The 21,432-nt window shown below is 37.3% G+C and overlaps 1 protein-coding gene across 1 annotated transcript; it reads right to left on the bottom strand.

Moving 5' to 3' along the window:
* Window positions 1-1,056: 1,056 nt before the first annotated feature.
* Window positions 1,057-16,932, bottom strand: LOC131158668 (vicilin-like seed storage protein At2g18540). The gene is made up of 5 exons (XM_058113538.1): window positions 16,086-16,932; window positions 3,381-3,556; window positions 3,127-3,207; window positions 2,589-2,882; window positions 1,057-2,354 (listed from the first exon to the last, which is right to left on the bottom strand). The coding sequence occupies exons 1-5, from the start codon at window positions 16,576-16,578 to the stop codon at window positions 1,410-1,412; spliced, it is 1,989 nt and encodes a 662-aa protein (XP_057969521.1). The 5' UTR covers window positions 16,579-16,932; the 3' UTR covers window positions 1,057-1,409.
* Window positions 16,933-21,432: the final 4,500 nt, after the last annotated feature.

Genomic DNA, 21,432 nt, shown 5'->3' with positions numbered 1-21,432 from the left:
CAGCATAGGGTAGAGGACTTATTTTTTCATGTTTGATAGATTGTTGTAGACCATGCCAACTTTGAGCCTCTATTGGGTTTTGAGTTCCCAAGTCCAGACAACTAGCTTAGATTTGCTTCCCATTCATCATAGCTCTTTGGATTCTGAATTCAATATTTATTGTAAATCTGTTGTGTAAATTCAGTCAAAGAATAAATGATTTCTTGTATCAACGGCCTCGTGCAATCTGCAAGTGGGATCATTTATTTATTTTACCTCAGGAGATCAGCTTATCCAGTGTTGAGAGCCTATTTAGAATAGGAAGCCAGCTGATGAAAGAATGCCCAAATTTAGCATACTTTGTCCAAAGTAATTTAGACCAGGTATCGACATGTCTCTTTGCTCTGATAGAGTCCTCCCAGACTGTGGAGGTGGTAAATTTATCAGTAGGAGTTGAATCCCAGCTAACTTTATCCTCTTGCCCAGCATTTGGAAGAGAAGTGATGGCACTTTTTAGCATTTGCACATCTTGTGTTTGCCTTCTTGGCCATAAGCAGTCTTGGTTTTCGATTATTTCCTCAACTTCAGCAACCTCAAAATATCCATCCAGATTCAATTTAATCTGCTTCTTTAGTGATGGTGCAAAAACTAAACGAAATGAATATTTTCATTCTATTCTATTAATTTTTTTGCACACATAACAATTGCTAAAAACCATTCCCATGATAGAATTTACAATTTATTTAAAAAAGAGTAGTTACATAATTTTTTGAATATTTTAAAATTTTCATTTACTAAATTTGTATTTTTCAAACAGATTACACGAATTTTAGATATTTAAATAATACATGCTATTTATGTGCCAAAAAAAAAAAAAAAGACAAGACAAGACAAAGATTACTTTAAATAATACATGACTACTATACCGGAGGAGCTTCAAGGTTCACTGAAGGAATTTTCAGTCTCTGCCATATTTCTCTCTGCTGCCAAAATACCACAACATCCTATTTTAAAATGTTCTAACAAAAATAAAAATCATTATAAAAAAATAAAAAATAAAAGTTAATATAGGCTGCATTTAAAGAACAAATTTCAAACCTAAAATTTAAATTAATTTCAATACAATTTTTTTTATTACATATTACTCAAAATTACCACCATAATGCCAAAGCAAAATGTTTCCTCAGGGGAGTTTTATATCTAAAGCAACAAAGTTGACAAACCATGATCTCCCTTATTATGAGTTGGAAAAAAGAAAAAGAAAAAAGAAAGAACAGAAACAGAAACATAAACATGACTGCAAAGTTTATTCATATACGCATATCTGAACTGATTTGGCAACACACCAATTTCCAGAGACAGAGGCAGAGGCAGAGGCATCAAACCTCTTATGCTTGTTCTTGCTGGCCTTATTTTTCTGTTTCGTAGCTTCACCTCCTCGTAGCTTCACCTCCTCTGCCTGTCTCTTCATTTTCTCTTCTGTATAGTTTTTCCTCCTCTTTCCCCTCCTCGTCCAGCTTCTTTTTCCCTCTTTCCTCCGCGGCCTCTTGTTGCTCTCTCAAGGTCTTCTCTCTCTCTTCCTCCCATCTCTTGGCCTCTTCTTCTTCTCTCTCTGCTTCCTCTTGTTTTCTTTTCTCCCACTCTTTTTGCCTCTCCTTTTCTTTCTCCCTCTCCCTCTCCCTCTCTTCCTCTTTCTGCTTGGCTTCCTCTTCAGCTTGCTTCCCCTTTTCTCTTCCCTCTTCCTCTTTCTCCTTTTCTCTTTGCTTGGCTTTCTCTTCTTCTTTCTCTTTCCTCCTGGCTTCCTCCTCTTTCTTTCTGGCCTCCTCTTCTTCCTTCTCTTTTTCTCTTTCCTTGGCTTCCTCTTCTTTTCTCTTCTCTTCCTCTTCCTCTTTCTTTTTAGCCTCCTCTTCTGCTTTCTTTTCTTCTTCTTCTTGCTGTTTTTTCCTTTCAATCTCTTGATCCACCCTCCTTTCTTCCTCCTCAGCACAGGACATGCATTCTACTATGGCTGAATCGCCCTGCGCATCCAAAAGCTGGTCAGTTATTGTCAAATTTGTGCCCAAGGACACAGCCACCACCTGTCTGTCTAGAGTTCGAAGAACCGATCTCTTTCCTGCCAGGAATTGAGGATGATTCTTCTTTGTCGTTGTGCTGAACCCCACAAAAACAAGGGAACCATTGTTGAAAGACATCTGTGCCATGGGGTGGAACCTTGAAACAGAAAAAGCATCTCCTTCCCGGACGCTGAACCTCGTGTTTTTGCACTCCGTCTCATTCACACTGCTTGAACAAACCACCCGAACCATTCCTCGCCCTTGTATAACTATTGCTATCTCTGTAGCCATAGGGTTCCAATGTGGTCCCATCATGGAGCCCTTCAAGAACACATCAATGAAATGGCATTACTATTCAGCTTACAACATATGGTACACACTATTGTTTGGAGGATATGATACACACTATAGTTTAGAGGAAACCTATTCAAGTGTTTCAAATGAAATCTAACTTTTTTGGCTAAGAAAATACTTTGCTGCATTCTCCATATTGTGTTGTGACCATATACCCTTTCAAAAATATGACTAAAGAAAGAAGAAAATGAAGCAACAAACCTTGGTCAAGTTCACCATGAGAACACCGATGTTGGAACCCTTCAGTACATGCAACTTTTTCTCGGTGACAATGGAGCTCCATCCGTAACAATTCTTGAAATCGGGTTCTTCCTTGAGAATGTTGAATGTTCTTTTTTTGTTTGCCTCAAACATGTTGTAGCCTTTGGCTTCTAAAAGGACCTTGGAAAGTAGAGCTTCCGCCTCCCAAAATGTCGTTTTCTGTCTCCGTACTGCATGCACAATCGCAGGAACCTTCGCTGTTTTCATTAGCTCCTCTATGACTTCCTCTGTAGCCTGTGATCATTCACCCCATAATAAGCATTTCATATGCTTTATTATGTTTAATAGACAAAACTCATATAAATAATCTAGTTGTAGTAATAAAGCTTATCAACTGATAGTCTGAAAGTAGTACAAATCTACCAAAAGCAGCAGAAGCTATACAAGTCAAGGCAGGCTTGTTCTCATCAATGCAGGAAATATATCTGAAGTAAAATTCAAGCTGGAAAATTTTCTTAGCATTGGGTTTTTACACAACCTTGAGACCTGCTTGGAGAACTTCCTTGTTGAAGCCTAAAACCATGTCATTAATCCTAGAGTACACTCCAACTGAAGGATCCTGCATGTGACCGTTTTATTCGAAGTGGTTAGATATTACCCTTATAATTATAAATAAATAAACCTATTTAACCTTTTATGTACAAATATTCTCAAAAGAAAATAAGAAACATTAATTATACAAATAATAAGAAATGAAGAGTAATCTTAAGGTCAAACTGAAGCTGTTCTTACATTGTGGTAGTCATGTGAGCTAGCAAAAAGAGCATATATTTGGAGCCGCTCCCTCTCTGGCTCTAAGTTGCTCTCTAAAAAGAAAACAGTGCCTGATCGGAGTCTGTAGACATCGCCTTGATGTAAACTCACCTGCCTCATTTTATCTTCATCGAGCCAACTCAATGTCCCGCACCCTGAAACCCTCGAAGGTTATTAAAATATTAACAAAATTAATTACATTGTCTTTTATTGCAAATGGCAGCATATTAATTATGAGAAACACAAATTTTAAGTTGTCACTTTTTTTGCTGTCAATAATTTGACTAGTTGTACTTATTTTAAGAAAAATAAGTTAAAAATTCATGTCATAATAGGAGCTTTTCACATAAGCAGCCATATGAAGTCTATAACATGGTTGTATCAGATAATTGTACAAGGAAAACTGTAGGTTATAGAAAAGAAAGAATGAGAATGGAAAAGAATAGTAAAGAAGGAATTCTTGATTTGGATCAGGAATCCAACTTTGGATTTGGCATGGATAAAGGATGTCTCATCACATATGTTCTCTCTCATTTAAAAATGTGAGACAAATTGAGTAGGAAAGAGAAGGAAATTCATTTGGCTCACTGGTGTTTCAACTGCAATATAAATTAGTACAAACACATCTCTATAAGGTGTGTTTGGCTTGCAAAATCAAGACTGACATTCTTGGAAATCTCACTCCTAGGAATGAGATGAAAGCTTCATGAGAACACTTTTGTTTAGTTCACACTTTGAGATTCCCAAAAAATGTACAAGGAGTGCACAAGTTTGGTTAATGTTTAATGGTTCAATGTGAAAAAGTCCTGATAGACATTATCTATTAGATTATCATCCTTGACCTGTCTATGAACAGTATAAGAAGAACAATCATATTTTCCATACTAAGAATATGTGCCAAACTAAATCCATGTTTTAAAATTTTCAACCATATTTTAAAAAAAAAATCGACCCAAAACAATTAGGTTTACCAAAATACTGATTTTAGAATTTCAATTGTTATATTATTCATAAAAACAATATCATTCTTATTTTTTCTTGATTTCTATCTTTGTTATTATAGTAATTTATTTTTATAAATACAATTAACATGTTAAAATATACTATATTTGTTTTGTGGACAGTAATGTCCAATAGGCCAAAAGATTCATATGAAAACGAAATTATTGTAAAGGTGAATTAAAATGGAATTCCTTTGCTCTCTAGGAAATCCTCATTCTTTGGGAAGATTCCTGTCACCATAGATTCCTCTCCAATAAAAAATGCTAAAATAGAACACTATAGCCAGCACATTCCCAAAAATTTTAAACACATTGCAGACTAGACATCCCCCAAGTTGGAAGCACCATAAGCAATTTTGAGTTAAAATTTTAAACTCTCTTCTCACGCACTAACCTAGTATTTTGGGAGGTTAGTTTCAACTTTGAATCACCATTGCATTCCCACACAATATGTGTAAGAAGCTGTTATTTGTGGCTCTTATACTTTTGTTTTGATAAGCAAAGAAGGAAAGAGGAAAAACATGAAGGGGGCAGCACAACAGGACTTGTCGACGAAGGGCCTATGCTCGTCGACAAGGGAACAACAGAGGTTCGTCGATGAAGGTTTTGAAGCTCGTTGACGAATAATTACCGAGAGCAGAAAATTTCTGACTTCTAGCTTCGTCGATGAAGCTCCTATGTTCGTTGACGAGAGGCGCCTGAGCTGCGGCATTTTTTCTGAATTTTGAATTTTTGAACGTTGAGTGGTTGAGCAAACGGGGGGAAACCTTCGAGGAAACTCTATATATGTCATCTGGGCATATTTTGAGAGTTAGAGTAATCATTATTGAAGTGTATTGTGTACAATTTGATTTCCTTAGTGAAATTTGTGTGTCATTGCTTCTGTGGATGTAGGTTTTGTCGAACCACGTAAATCTTTGTGTTGATCTTGTTTTGGTTGTGTGAGTAATTTATTTCTTGTTATTTATTCCATTGTGCATCTTCATTATACGATCCATATCACAACAAATTAGTATCAGAATGATTGTTGTTATGGCATCGGGATCGTCTTCTGCAAGATTTGAGATTGTCAAATTTGATGGAACCAGAAACTTCGATTTATGGCAGAGGAGAGTGAAAGATATTCTTGTACAACAAAGAATGACTAAGGCTCTACTTGATACTCAATCGGAAAGAATGGATGAGGCAACATGGTTGGATTTGAAAGCAAAGGCAGCGTCTACAATACGTTTGTGTTTGGCCGACGAAATTCTCTATCGGGTGATGGAAGAGGATTCTGCAGCGGCTATCTGACGAAAGTTAGAAAGTCGGTACATGTCTAAATCCCTTAATAACAATTTTTTTCTTAAGCAGTTTTTATATTGGCTTAAGATGGTAGAAGGATCTAGTCTAGATCAACACATCAATGTGTTTAATCAAATCATAAGTGATCTTATGAGAGTTGATGTGAAGTTCGATGAGAATGATAAGGCTTTGATGTTGTTAAATTTTTTGCCCTCAACTCATACCTATGAAAATCTTGTGACCACTCTTGCGTGGGGAAAATAAACACTTGATTTGGAAGAGATAGTAAGTACTTTGTTAAATTTTCATCAACGGTTGAAAATATGTGATGAAGGAGAAGGACTTGTGGTAAAGAGTTGTAATGAGCGAGGAAAAAGAAAGTTTAAAAATGGGTCTAATCAGAAATCTCAGAATCAATCCAAGAAGAACAAGAAAATTTGGTATTATAAATTTGGTAAAAAGGGGCATGTAAAATCGGAGTGTCCGGATTGGAAGAAGGGAAATGCTAATAAGGATGAGGGAATTTCCAAATTTATAAATGTTGTTCAAGAAGAGGATTCGGTAGATGGTGATGTTCTATCAGTTTCAATGGAGTCGGATAATCTAACGGACTCCTGGATACTTGACTCAGCATGTTCTTATCATATGACTCCAAACAAGGAGTGGTTCAGCACTTATAGGTTAGTAAATTCTGGATCAGTTCTTATGGGTAATGATGCTTCTTGCAAGATCGTTGGCATAGGAAATGTAAAGATAAAAATGTTTGATGGTGCTGTAAGAACATTGTGTAATGTAAGACATATATCTGGGTTGAGAAAGAGTTTGATATCTCTTGACACTTTGGATTGTAATGGCTTTAATTACAAGTCCAAAGGTGGAATCTTGACGATATGAAAAGGTAATCTGACTGTGATGAAAGGGTAGAAATTGGATGAGAATATTTACACGTTGCTAAGAACAATCGTTGTAGGTGGAGTTGCAAGCATGGATGCTGAATCAGATGAGACCGTCTTGTGGCATATGCGCCTTGGACATATGGAAGAACATGACATGAAAGAACTAGAGAACATTTTTGAAAGGTTTAAAATCATGTCAGTTGGAATTCTACAGATTTTATGTTCTTAGAAAACAGAACAGGGCAAAATTCAGATCAGCTACTCACAAGACGAAAGGAATTCTTGACTATGTACATTCAGATGTTTAGGGTCCAGTTAGAGTTGCATCAAAGGGTGGACATGTTTACTATGTGAGTTTCATTGATGATTACTCACGGAAGGTTTGGATTTACTTTATGTGTCACAAATCTAGTACGTTTGCCAAGTTTAAGATTTGGAAGGCTAAAGTGGAAAACCTGATAGGGAGGAGAATCAAATACTTAAGGTCGAATAATGGGACCGAGTACGCTGATTCTCGGTTTATGGAGTTTTGTGCGGAGCAGGGCATCAAGAGACATTTTACAATTCGCCGAATACCTTAGCAAAATGGTGTGACAGGACGGATGAACCGGACTCTTGCTGATAGGACTCGGTGTCTTAGATTGAATGCAGAGCTACCGAAGAAATTCTAGGTCGAGGCAGTTAGTATGACTTGTTTTCTGGTTAACCGATCACCAAAGGCATCACTAGCGGGTAAAGTGACGGAAGAGGTTTAGACGGGAAATACAGTAGACTACTCCAAATTGAAGGTATTCGGGTGTCCAACCTATGTTCACGTGTCTAGTGAGGAAAGGTCTAACGTTGACTCGAAGTCTTGTCGTTGCATCTTCTTGGGATATCAAAAGGGAGGGGTATAAGCTATGGGACCTAGTGGCAAACAAGGTGGTGATCAGTAGAGATGTAGTTTTTGATAAGAAGGTTATGGTGAAGCGTGCTCAAGAATTTGATGAACAGAAACACGAGCCAGAAACCTGGGGCAGTGATGAACATGTTGTGCAGGTGGAGTTGGAAGCTCAGGGCAATGAAAATGATTATGGTCACGTGGTTGCAGGGAGCTCTAGCTCGAGAAACCAACAAGTCGACGATATTCCTATATGGAGATTCGGACGCACTATCAGGCCTCCATCAAGGTATGGTTTTGATGAGTTAGTATTATGCTTTCCTTACTTGTTGCAACGATCCAACTTCTTTTTAAGAGGCAATGCACGACCAGGAGAAAGATAGGTGGATGGGAATAATGATTAAGGAAATGAAATTACTGCATAAGAACAAAACTTGGGAGTTGGTGGAGCTTCCAGATGGGAAGAGATCGATAGGTTGCAAATGGGTGTATAGGAAGAAGGAGATAATTTTAGAAAAGGAAGGAGAGAAATTCAAGGCACAATTGGTGGCAAAAGGATATTCACAAAAGAAGGGGATAGATTATGATGAGATCTTTTCTCCAATGGTCCGACATACTTCTATCAGAGTTGTGTTGGGATTGGTAGCTTAGTACGATTTTCATTTGGAACAAATGGATGTGAAGACGACGTTTCTTCATGGTGACTTGGAGGAACAAATTTACATGGTACATCCGGAGGGATCCATTGAACCAGGAAAAGAAAATTTTGTTTGCAGGTTGAAGAAATCTCTTTATGGGCTGAAATAGTCTCTAAGGTAATGGTATAAACAGTTTGATTTGTACATGACGAAGTTCGGCTACAAACGGTGTGAGTATGATTGCTGCGTTTATGTGAATAAATTTGAGGATGGTTCTCTTGTTTTCTTGTTATTGTACGTCGATGATATATTGATAGCTACAAAATATTTAACTGAGGTAAATCAGTTACAGGACCTGTTGCATAAGGAATTTGACATGAAAGATCTTAGTTCAACCAAGAAAATACTTGGGATAGAGATTCGCCGTGACAGGATTGCAGGGGAATTATGCCTATCTCAAGGCGGTTATGTTCAAAATGTGTTGGAGAGGTTTAGCATGGCTGATGCAAGACCGGTATGTACACCTCTAGCAAATCATTTTAAGTTGTCTACTGTAGATTGCCCAAGTTCAGATAAGAAAATTTGGGAGATGTCAAAGGTCCCCTATGCTAGTGCTGTGGGGAGTTTAATGTATGCCATGGTATGTACGAGGCCAGATTTGGCTCATGTGGTAAGTGTGGTGAACAAGTTCCTCTCTAATCCAGGAAGGTAGCATTGGGAAGCCGTAAAATGGATACTTAGATACTTGCGGGGTACATTGGGATATGGAATCACGTTTGGCAAACAACAAGGTTGTCCTTCAGTTATGGGGTTTGTTGATGCAGATTATGCTGGAGATATAGATGACAGAAGGTTTACAACGGGATATGTGTTTACTCTTGTAGGAGGACCGGTATGTTGGAGATCCATGGTACAGTCTCTAGTTGCATTGTCCACAATTGAGGCGGAATATATGGCAGTTGCCGAAGCTGTAAAGGAAACCTTATGGCTTATTAGTTTAGTCAGAGAGCTGGGGTTACAACAAGATGGTGTGGTACTGCATTGTGATAGTCAGAGTGCCATCTACTTGGTGAAGAATCAGGTATACCATGCTAGGACCAAACACATTGATGTGAGGTTCCATAGGGTTCGGGAATTAATTGCTTCGGGTGAACATGTGTTGGAGAAAGTTCACACATCTAATAATGCAGCAGATATTCTGACCAAATCAGTTACTTCTAAGAAGTTCAAGCATTGCTTGGACTTACTCCATGTCTCCAAGTGATAGAAGAGATACATACCCAACCAAGCGTTTTTAAGTTCAAAGAAAAACATTTCATGTTTTTAGATTCTCCTCAAGGGTGTATAATCGCCAAGGTGGAGATTGTTATTTGTGGCTCTTATACTTCTATTTTGATAAAAAAATAAGGAAGAAGGAAAAACATGAAGGGGTCATCACAGCAGGACTTGTCGACGAAGGGCCTATGCTCGTCGACGAGGGAACAACAGAGGTTCGTCGACGAAGGTTCTGAAGCTCGAAGACGAATAATTACCGAGAGCAGAAAATTTTAGACTTCTAGCTTCGTCGATGAGAGCCCTGTATTCGTCGACGAAGTTTCTTCTTGGTCTCATCAATGAAGCCCCTGTGTTCGTCAACGAGAGGTGCTTGGGCTGCGGCTGTTTTTTTGAATTTTGAATTTTTGAACGTTGAGTGGTTGGGCAAACGGGGGGAAACCTCTGAGAAAACTCTATATATGTCATCTAGGCATATTTTGAGAGTTAGAGTGATCATTATTGAAGTGTATTGTGTACAATTTGATTTTCTTAGTGAAATTTGTGTGTCATTTCTTCCGTGGATGTAGGCTTACCGAACCACATAAATGTTTGTGTTGATCTTGTTCTGGTTGTGTCATTTATTTCTTCTTGTTTATTTCGCTGTGCATCTTCATTTTACAATCCATATCATAACAGAAGCAATGAACAGTTGTTGTATTGCTACAGTGGCAGAATCTTTATATATACAATTGAAAGGGGAATCAAAGAATAAAATTGGTCAAAAAATAATTACAAATAAACTAGAAAGGAATAAAACTTTTGTAACTTATTGGGAATTTAGTTGGGTTTTTTTATAACTTCTAATACGCCCCCTTGAGTCCAAAGGGTGTTAGCCACTTTGAGACTCGTTGTAAAATGAAGAAACTTGTCCGAAACCAATGGTTTGGTAAGAATGTTTGCAAGTTGATCATTGGTGCTACAAAGGGAAAATCTTAGGGTGTTGGCAGCAACATGATCCTGAACAAAATGGTAGTCGATGTCCATGTGCTTGGTTTTTGAATGAAACACAAGGTTGGCACAAAGGTAGGTAGCACCAAGATTGTCACACCATAGTGTAGGGGCTTAAGGTAAAAATAGATTGAGTTCCTTGAGAAAAGATTGAAGCCAAATTAATTCAGCTGTTGAGGATGCCAAGGATTTGTATTCAGCTTCGGTGGATGATTTGGAAACTGATTTTGTTTCTTAGAGCTTTATGAAATGAGATGGTTACCAAGGAAGATGTAAAAACCACTTGTTGATTGGCGATCATCCGATTAGCCACCCCAATCTGCATCAAAATAAGCCCGAAGAACAAAGCCTGATTGAGAAGTAAAAAATAGACCATAGTTGATTGTTCCCTTGAGATATCGTAGGACTCTTTTGAGTGCACTCTAATGAGTAAGTTTGGGTGAATGCATGAATTGACAAAGCTTGTTCATGGCAAAGGAGATGTCTGGTTGAGTGAAAATAAGGTATTGAAGACCTTCAACTCAGCTTCTGTAGAGGACTGGATTGTCAAAGTCAGGTGATACAAATTTGAGGAGCTTGAGGGAAGCAACCATGGGTGATGACATGGGTTTGCATTGAAGCATGTTGCTGCGAGTGAGGAGGTTGTTGAGATATTTTTTTTGGGAGATGAACAAACCAGCCTCAGAATGATCAATTTCAAGACCCAAAAAGAAAGATAAATCGCCACGATCCTAAACGGGAAAGACATTACTCATGATAGCAATCAATGTGCCAATAGCAGAGGAATTTGATGCAGTAATGACAATGTCGTCAACATAGACAAGGAGAAAAATTTTAGCTGCAGTAGTGTTAAAAATGAAAAGTGAAGGATCAACTTTGGAAACCAGAAAACCATACTCACTTAACCAAGAACTAAGCTGATCAAACCAAGCCCGTGGAGCCTTCTTCAACCCATAAATTGCCTTGTGAAGCTTACAAACATAGGTAGGATGATCAGGATCCACAAAACACTGAGGGTTTGGTGAGATTTCCATGTAAGAAGGCATTCTTAATATCAAGCTGGCGCAGTGCCCAGCGCTGAGACATAGCAATAGGCAGTATAAGGCGGATTGTGGAAGGTTTAACAACGGGACTAAATGTTTCATGATAATCAAGGCCAAGATGTTGATGAAAGCCTTTGGCGACAAGTCTGCCCTTCTGACGTTGAAAGGAACCATCATCATTGGTCTTGGTACGAAAAACCCAGCGGCATCCAAGAATGTTCGAAGAGGGATCTGGTGGTATAATTGACCAAGTGCTAGTGTGGGTGAGAGCATCAAATTCCTGGGCCATTGCTGCACGCCACTCGGGAAATTTTGAAGCCACCGTGTAGCTCGAGGGTTCATCTAGAACAGTAACTATGGTGAGGAGGCACCAGTGAGCTAGGTAGGGCATAGTGCCATCAGAAAAAACTATATGGTAAGAGGAATTAGTCTGCGCCTGAGTAATAATGGGGGGTCGAGGAAGGATGAGAACTGGTGGAATAGTAGGGGGATTGTGGGGTGAAGTGGGTGAGGGGGGGAACAGGAGTTGCAGATCTGGTGGGGGAGATGAGGGAGCAGAGGAGGACAGATGTGGGCTTGAGCTAGGACTTGGGCCGAGTATAGAGGGAGACAAGGTGGAAGATGGGCTTACAAGTGGTAAGTGTGGAGCTGGGCCGAGGAGGGAAGGAGATAGACTGATTAAAGGGACCAGAGGAGGTGAGGTGGGCTGGGCAGAGATGGTGGGCCAAGAATGAGCAAAAGGAAATGATAATTCATCAAAGGTGACATCACGGGATATGTAGTCTTTTATTGGAGAGATTGAGACATTTGTACCCCTTATGAGAGGAGCTGTAGCCAAGAAATAAACAAGGAGTGGAACAAATGCATGTTTTGTTGCAAAGGTATGGATGAAGATTGGGTCAGCAAAGACAGCCACCTTAAAAAAATTGTAATCGAGTTCATGATTAAAAACCATTAAATAAGGGGAGCGATGGTTTTAAGTTGGGGTGGGAAGACGATTAATTTAGTAAACGACTATCTCAAAGGCATCGGCCTAATAAGTAAAGGGAAGTGATGCTTGGGCCATGAGAGCAAGCCCCGTGTCAACAATATGACGATGTTTTCGCTCAACTAGTCCATTTTGTTGATGAGTGTGAGGATAAGAGAGATGATGCTGAATGCAAACTTTTTGACACATAGAGGATACGTGTTTTAATTCACCACCACCATTAGTTTAGAGTGAAATTAATTTGGTATTAAACATTCTCTGAACAAAGGGTAAGAATTTGGAAAATATGTGAATGACATCATATTTTTGTTTAATAGGAAATGGCCATGTAAATCGGGTATAGTGATCTACAAAGGAAACATAATATTTGCAACCCAAACAAGATACAAATGGAGAAGGGCCCCAAAGATAAGAAAAAAACTAATTCTAGAGGCCTCGGCTACATAGTCTGAATGGAAGGAAAGGGGAGTTGGCGAGACTTTGTAAGGGGGCAAACTGGGCATATAAGGAAGTCTTTAGAGGAACAATACTTCAAGTAGTTGGTGTGTAGAACACGACGGAAGAGTGCCAAAGAAGGATGACCCAATTGGTGATGCCACTGCAGGAGGGAGGCGTGCTGACTAACATGAGTGGAAGGAGGGGGCAATGGGATGGAAGGAAATACATAGAGTCCGTCACGGGTTGGCTCGGTGAGGAGGATTTGCATTGTTTGCGAATCCTTGACAGAAACATAAGAAGAGTGAAACTCAAAAAAACAATTATTATCAGTGCAGAAATGAAGAATATAAATGAGGTTTTTGGTTATGGAAGGAACATGAAGAAGATTTTTGAGAATAAAGGGAGAGGAGGTAGTAGGAAGAGAAGAGTCACCGAAGTTATGAATTGGAAGTCTAGAGCCATCGCTGACTTTGATGGTATCAACATCACTGTACTACTTTGTAGAGAGGTTCAGGTTCGACAGGTCATGGGCAATATGATGAGTGGCAGCAGAGTCAAGATACCACACATTATTTGAAGATGAATCCGAGGTAGTGAAATTTGCTGAAAAGTTGCGAGGTGAATCATGTTGATAGGCATGATTAAATCTACTTCGACACTGGAGTGCCACATGCCCAAGCCTGTGGTAGATCTGACAAGTTGGTCAAGTGTTTGAGAACTGTTGGGATTAGTTGCCCACTGCATTGCCACAATTGTAAGAGAAGTGTCTCCCACAGCCACGACCATGTCTTCCATCATGGTGAAAGGGACGACCTCGTGAGCTAGCAGCATAGGTGAAATTTGCAGAGAGTTCCATAGACCGTGGTGTGACTGTGGAGACATGAGAGAGGTGATTTCATGGATGAGAAGTAGTTGATATAGTTCATGAGTGGACAAGGGGTTTGCTTTGGTAGTAATGGAGGTGACGAAGGATTCATAGGAGGGACCAAGGCCATTTAAGATGTAGGAAACCAGATCCTTATCATACAAAGGATTACCGGTTGCAGCAATGGATTCGGCAAGATGCCTAACTTTGCCAAAATAATTTGAGATGGATTGGTCACCACGAGAGAGATTGGTGAGTTGAAATCTGACCTAAAACTCTTTGGCTTGTGAGAGAGGAGAACATGGTGGAGAGAGAACACTAGAGATCTCGAGAGGTTGAGGAAAAGAGTACATGGCCAAGGATCGATTCAGAGAGAGATAAGAAGAGAACATTGAGGACCAGCTGATTAGTGCATCTCCAGGCCAAGAATGTAGGGTTAGATTTGGGTGGCTGTCCTGTAGAGCTAGGGAAAAATTCCGATGGGGAAGGAGATGAGCCATCAACATAGGAGAAGAGATCTTGGCCTTGTAGGGAAGCTGTAATTTGTGCTTTCCAGAGAAGGTAATTCTCTGTGGTGAGTTTGGTTGTGATGATGTGAGAAAGGGAGGAGGTTGAGGAAGATACTGGGGTAGAAGAAGAAGAGGACAACTCCATGGATCTCATATGCTGTAATACCATCTAAGAAGCAATGAACAGTTGTTGTATTGCTGCAGTATTTTATTCACAATGGCAGAGCCTTTATATATACAATTGCAAGGGGAATCAAAGAATAAAATTGGTTACATAATAATTACAAATAAACCAAAAATGAATAAAACTATTGTAACTTATTAGGAATTTAGTTGGGTTTTGTTATAACTGCTAATAATATGTATGCATTGCATGTGTTTTATTTTTAAAATAGTACCAAACACATATACACACCTATGCGTGATGTTCACACACACCCATAATCATTATTTTATTTTATTGGCAAAATATTATTTCTAGAAATGAAAAATAATAATTAACCAAAAAATAAAGAAAAATAAGATATTAAAAATATGATGAAGAATTAAGATAATTTTTTTTTTCAAAATAATTTACTTTGAAGTTAAAATGAATTGAAAATAACAAGTAGAAGAAATGCATTTATTGACGAGGTCGTAGTTGTTGTATGGGGAGAAATTGACCTTGGTTATTTTGTTCTAAGGCAAAGGTAGGATGGCAATTTTTTCAACAAGAAAATGCTCAAGGAATGACAAGTCAAAAAGGCTAGCGGGAAACGAGTCCAAATACTCAATACCACTACCAAAATATTCACCCCATCTGATTATAGTGGCGGTAATGACAACTACTCTTTGCATAATAAGAGCCCTAGGGACTAAAGCTTGCCCGTCATCTATGTGCTCTTCCATACTTAATTACACTCGAAGAGTATGAATTTCAGACCTTAAATCTTGATTTGATTGAATTCCGATAAATTTTAATACAATTTTACATTATATTTTATCTAAATTCAATACAAACCCAAATCCGAAGACTCCTCAAACAGAGTTGGTACTCTAGTAGTACAATTATGAGTTAAGCATCTCATTGTTGAATTGATTGAGAACCCATCCGAGTCCATTTATGTACAAGCTACATATGACAATGATACAAATAGAGTTTGTTTCATGAGCTTTAGTTTTTTTGGGTGAAGTCTGCAAAAGAAATTGCCAACCTACATTTCCCTCCCAACAAAATACTACTATCCTATGTTTGGAGAGATTTGGTTTTAACTTGATACTGAATTTAGATGAGATGTAATATAAAATTATGTTGAAATTTGTCCAAAACTCAAATCCGAATCCAAATTGAAGGTCTAAAATCCATGCTCCCAAACATAGTGCCAGTTAATTTCTCTCAGCAAAACCCTTATGACCTTGTTGGTATATTCTTTTCTTGTAATTATATTTCTTTTAATTTATTCTAATTTCAAGGTTAATTATTTTAATCTTAACTCTTCTACATAATTTTTTTTTGAATATCTTATTTTGCTTCGTTATTTTTTTTACTACCTTATTTTTCTTAATTCCTTGGCTAATTATTTTTTATTTCTTGAATTAATATTCTACCAATAAAAGTAATAATTTTGGGTGTAAGGGAGCATCATGCATGGCTTCGACAACATATGCATTCAAGGATGGACCCAGGGGCAATCATCCCACATAAATTCATCAATGCAATTTGATAAACAAAAACAAAAACAAAAATGTTAATGCTTTAGTTATATTCCAGTTTGATATATCATATTTCTTATCACACGTGTGACGATATTAATTAATATCCCAGACTCAAATATAGTTTAATTACCAAATTAAAATCCCCATAAAATATATTCAAAAATATAGGAAAAATTCTCACGCACCAGTATCCACATAGATCACCATGTCTGCATGCAGAAGCACAGGGAGGAACAGGGAGTTGGGCTCCATGGTGATGAAGTGAAGATGGTACGTCGGCGCCCCTCTTCCACCACTGAATTCAGCGGCGGAGATCTCTCCGTACTCCGTCGACACCAGCGTCCTCCTCTCCTCCTTCTTCACCACCGCCGCCGCCGCCGCCGGCGACGCACCCGACGACGACCCATCTCCACCTTCCCCAGTACCATAGCAGTACAAGACTTGCAAAACAACAAGAAGAAAAATCAAAACAGGAGCTTGCTTTCCCCTCCACATTATTAACAATAATGGTTGCTTAATATTATTCTCTCTCTCTCTCTCTCTCTCTCTTTCTTTGTGGCTGCTGAGGATTGCGAGCGCAGGAGTGAAAGAAAGGAAGGGGGATCGGATGATCTGGGCTGGTTTGTAGTATGTGTAAGGCGGGTGGAGAGATGAGTGAGTCACGGAGCCACGTGTCATCTGGATGGACACGTGTATTCATGGTGATGTGCGTGGCGGATGCTCACGCTAGCACTTGGCACAAAATCTACCTCCTTTGGTGAGCTGTGCCCCGCTTTAGTGAGGGACTTCTTCTTTTAATTTTTTAATGTTTGCCGTTGTGAGCACAGCCACATTGTAAGTTGACCCCGAATAGAGTTCCATCTAGTTTTAAGATATGAAAGTCAAATAATATATCTTAAATTTGAGTTTTTAAATGTAATCCTAAATATATTTTAATAATTATATATATATATATTTACATATTTCATTTAAAAATGCTTATGAATACTATTTGTATTATATTGCGCACATATGTATTGAAATGTATATTTATTTGTTTAATTACTTGGGTTTCTTTTCCGGCATGTGATTGTGTCTCAATCTCCAAAGTCTTGGAGCTTATAATTAGGGTCGTAATTAAATTAAGTTTTTGGTGAATAGTTTGAGAGCTTGATTCAATCGTTTCATAAATGAATTAAAACTAAATATACATGGAATTGATTCATTTGAACTTGTAAACAACTGGGCTATAGCTTTGGTTAGATCCATTTAATTATGTTAGGATTAAGTATATTTATGAGTGCATTTATGATGGAGGAATTAGGTTCAATAGGCTGAAAAATATTTATATATTTTTAAAAATTATAATTAATGAGTTAATAATTTTGTAAGGAAAAACTAAGATCAATAATAGAATAGAATAGAATAACTTATACCTATGTTTGATTTGCTGAATGTCTATTTTTAAGAATAGATTAGTTACAATTATACAAAAAAATATTTTGATACCATAAAACAAATAATATTATAAATTTTTTTGAGTACATAATAAGGAATGTATAAGGAATAATTATTCTTAAATTTTACGATGAAAATGTTTTCTCCTTTCTTATTATGTGTTAAATGAAATAATAAAAAAATATACAAGCAATACATATTAGTTACGTTCCCAAAATTTTTATTATATCCAGTCTCATTTCAACAAAAAAAAAATTTTACAAGCCAAACGAGTTGTTAATTTTTAAAAATTTAAAATCCACAACTTTTAGATGTTACACCAAGATGTTAAAAATTGAAAAAATTATTTACTTCTAAAAAGAAAGAAGAGTTGTCGAAAGAAAGAGGCTAAACTGCTGTCACGGTCTCATATCGGATGTGTACTAAAAAAATCACACCGACAAGAATGATAGAGATTAGACAAGAGACTTTGTCATAGTCCCACACCAAATCTGTACGAAGGAGATCTTATGCTTACAAGGAGAGTTTAGGTTATAAGCAAGTGAAAGTATAAAACCGGGAGGCAGTGACTAAAAGCAAACAATGCCTCACCGGTTGATCATCCTTAGAAGAGAAACCTGCTTCTGCATGTAATTTTGGTGTCTAGCGTTTAGATTCTAAACGTGTGGATTGTGGGTCCAATTTTTTTTCTGTTGTTTTTTCTGTTTTGTTTTGTTTTATTTTTCTTGTGGGCTCCCTCCAGCTTATGCAACTTGAAGTTGTTGGTTTAATTGGACGGTAACTTTTATTTTAGAAATTTAAAGAAGGAATTTCTGAGTTCGAAATATTGGGGAACCTAAAACTTGCCATGAGGAGCTCTTGCCTTTAGTGTCTGACCAAGCTTTTAGGGTTTCTCTCCAGCAGAGTGATGGAGGTGAGAAAATGTTTGGTAGCCATTTTCTTTGGGGTCTGATCTTCTTTTTTTTTTTTTTTAACTGGTAAGGACAATTTATTTAGTAGGAAAACCATTGCTCCCAAGCAAGAAGCTTGAAAGCGGGGCAGAAGACTATGGTTTATGAATTTATTAAATGTAATAAGTAAAGAAGTTGCAGAAGTATATTTCATTGATATGAAGATGTCCTCTATATAAGGACTGTACATAGTATTACGGTTATAAATTCAAAAATATTCAAATAACGTAACAAGAAGATTCTAGACTATCGGATATTAAAAATATTCAAATAACGTAATAAGAAGATCTTAGGCTAAAACAACACCGAACAAAACCGTAGATGGTTTCCTTCTAAATTAGATTCTGTCTGAATTCGTTGATGTAACCATCAATAAACTGTCGAAAACCGTTGATGATTTTCAAACAATCTGGTCAAGGAAATCAAGATGGTTGCAACTACATGATTTCCTTTACATGCCCCCTCAAGATAGGCGCGCCATCAGATAAGCCGATCTTAGTGCATAAATTTTGAAACTTTTGGTGTGAAAAAGCTTTAGTCAAGAGGTCTGCAAGTTGGTTGTGTGTGCTGACATGGGAGACTTGTAACATTCCTTTGGAGACTAGATCATGAACAAAATGAAGATCAATAGCAATATGTACTACAAAAAATAAGGTTATTAGTGACGAATTAAAATCGCCACTAATAATACAAAACCGTCACTAATACTTATTAGTGACGGTTTAATGAGTATTAGAAGTATTAGTGACATTTTAATGAGTATTAATGACGGTTCACAATTAGTCGCTAAATCTACGGTGATTAATTCTTATTAGTGACGAATTCCTAAAACTGTCACTAATAATAAAGTATTAGTGACACTTTCATTTCGTCATTTAAAGCCTAAGATTGTCACTATAAATACTACATTTTATTGGCTCAAAATCGTCACTAAAGCTCAAGTATTAGTAACGTTTATTAAACCATCACTAATGCTCACAGGACCAACTATTAGTGATTGTTTGAGAACTGTCACTAATAATGGACTATTAGTGACGGTTTTAAAACCATCACTAATACTATGTCGTGGTGTTTTTTTTTTTTTTAAAAATTCTTGTAAAAACCTGTAATTACATTTTAGCATACATAGAATTAAACTAGAATTGCTAAAGCATTCATAAATTATTCAGAATTAAAATACAAATTGTTCAAAATGCAAATACATGCAAATACAAATTTAAATTAAAATACAAAAATTAATTCTATTCAGATAACAAAAAATACAAGTCAAAATTTGCACACATTCGACTGTAGTGCCTGACATTGTCGTAGTTTTTGTGACAGTCGCAAACCCTATAAAGTAATAATTATACAAAAAATTAGTATACTACTTTTGAATATATATGTATACTATAATTAAAAATGATTTGTTAGTAAAATGATTAGACAGTCGGACATAGTTAATGTTGGAATTAATGTATTCCCAAGAGGAGGGAGGGTGAATTGGATATTTGAAAAATTGTCTTAGGTATATCCAAATCAATAGCAGTAATACTCAACCTAGGATCTTTCTTTATATTCATAAACTCTATCAATCTCAATAGTAAAACATAAACATTCAAGTGCTAGAATTTAAAATGCGGAAATTAAAAGCAGACACAAGAAATGTTATTGGAGCTCGGCCAACTGTGCCTACGGACCCGTCTCAGCTCGCAAACCCTGAGGATTACCACTATTGCTCCCTTAACGGGTGGAGCGGCACCATTTACAACTAGGTCAAATTCTCTGGGCTGAACTCAACCTTTACAAACTCTCCTTATGGGGCGGAGAAGGCCTTATCGATCCTTACGGGCTAGATCAACACCCCCTCAAGCCATGCCTAGAATACAATTAGATAATATAAAATTTGCGTACAATCAAGATACTTCTTACACTAAGCAGATATGTACCAATACGCATATGCAATAATCAACGCACCTAAAACGGATAATAACTATAAGCTCAGGGCAACGATGGGCAATAACACTTAATCTAATGTCAATAGGCAATTAATTGCAAGAGTGTGTTTTCAAACAATCTTTGAAACAATATATCAAAGTATCTCAATTACAAGTATGGTTTCAAAGATATCCAACAAGTGTAATCAAAATATCTCAAAAATGATTTTCTCAAAAATCTAGCACAAGAGATATTTGTAGTATAAGGTTGTCAAAATAATTTTTACACAATCAAAACACAAGCTTAATGAGTCTTGCAATAATGATGTAAAGACTCATTAGTTAAAAGTTTTCTCCACACAAGGATTTATTAATTCAATCTGGGGAAAAAACTTTGGCTTAACTCTCAATCATAAATCAAACACACAATCAACACAATGAGAGTTTTAACAAGTGAGACAATTTAAAATCACTCAAAGATTCTTTGATTTAACAAAAGGAATGACAAAGGATGAGTGTTTTTGGCTTTGGGTATGAAGAGGGGCTCTCAAAAATTCAGAAAATTTTTTTGGCTAATCAAATCCCTAATCATGTCTTAATTTTGCAAATGAATTCATATTTATAGATATACCCAAAATTATGACCGTTTGGGATATTAGGGGAATTATTAAAAAAATTTTAACCATGTTTAATAAAAACAACCGCGTTTAACCTCGGTAAAAATCGAGCAACCAAAGTTTCGGTCAACCATATTTGAGGTTTGGTCGACCAAACCACTAAGTTCGGTCGACCATGGCATTTTTGAACTGAGGTTTTGGTCGACCATATTTAGGCGATTTTGGATCTTCCAAGGTTCGATCGACCAGAGCATGTTCGATTGACCAAATTCAGAGGTTCGGTTGACCAGGTTAAATTTGAACTAAGATTTCGGTCGATCATTGCGTTGGGAATTCCCCACGTGTTAGTTCGGTCAATCATAAAGTTCAAGTTCATTTTAAAATGGTCGACCGAATAGTCAACAAGTTGACTCTAGGAGGTTTGGTTGACCGAAGCTTCTATGTAGGTTCTGGTTCGGTCAATCGAGCACACTTAGGTTGTGCATTTAAGTTCTGATTTTGAATATTAATTTCCCCTGATAGCATATATGAAAATGGACTCTTACTCTAAGTGTCTGTGCAAGGTCATAGGGTCTTTCTAAGGTCTTTTTACCTAGACCCAAAAATCCAGTG

Source organism: Malania oleifera, chromosome 1, assembly GCF_029873635.1.
Source record: "Malania oleifera isolate guangnan ecotype guangnan chromosome 1, ASM2987363v1, whole genome shotgun sequence".
Taxonomy (NCBI): Eukaryota; Viridiplantae; Streptophyta; class Magnoliopsida; order Santalales; family Ximeniaceae; genus Malania; species Malania oleifera.
Note: the sequence above shows the minus strand (reverse complement) of the source record. Positions and strands in the feature narration are given on the sequence as shown.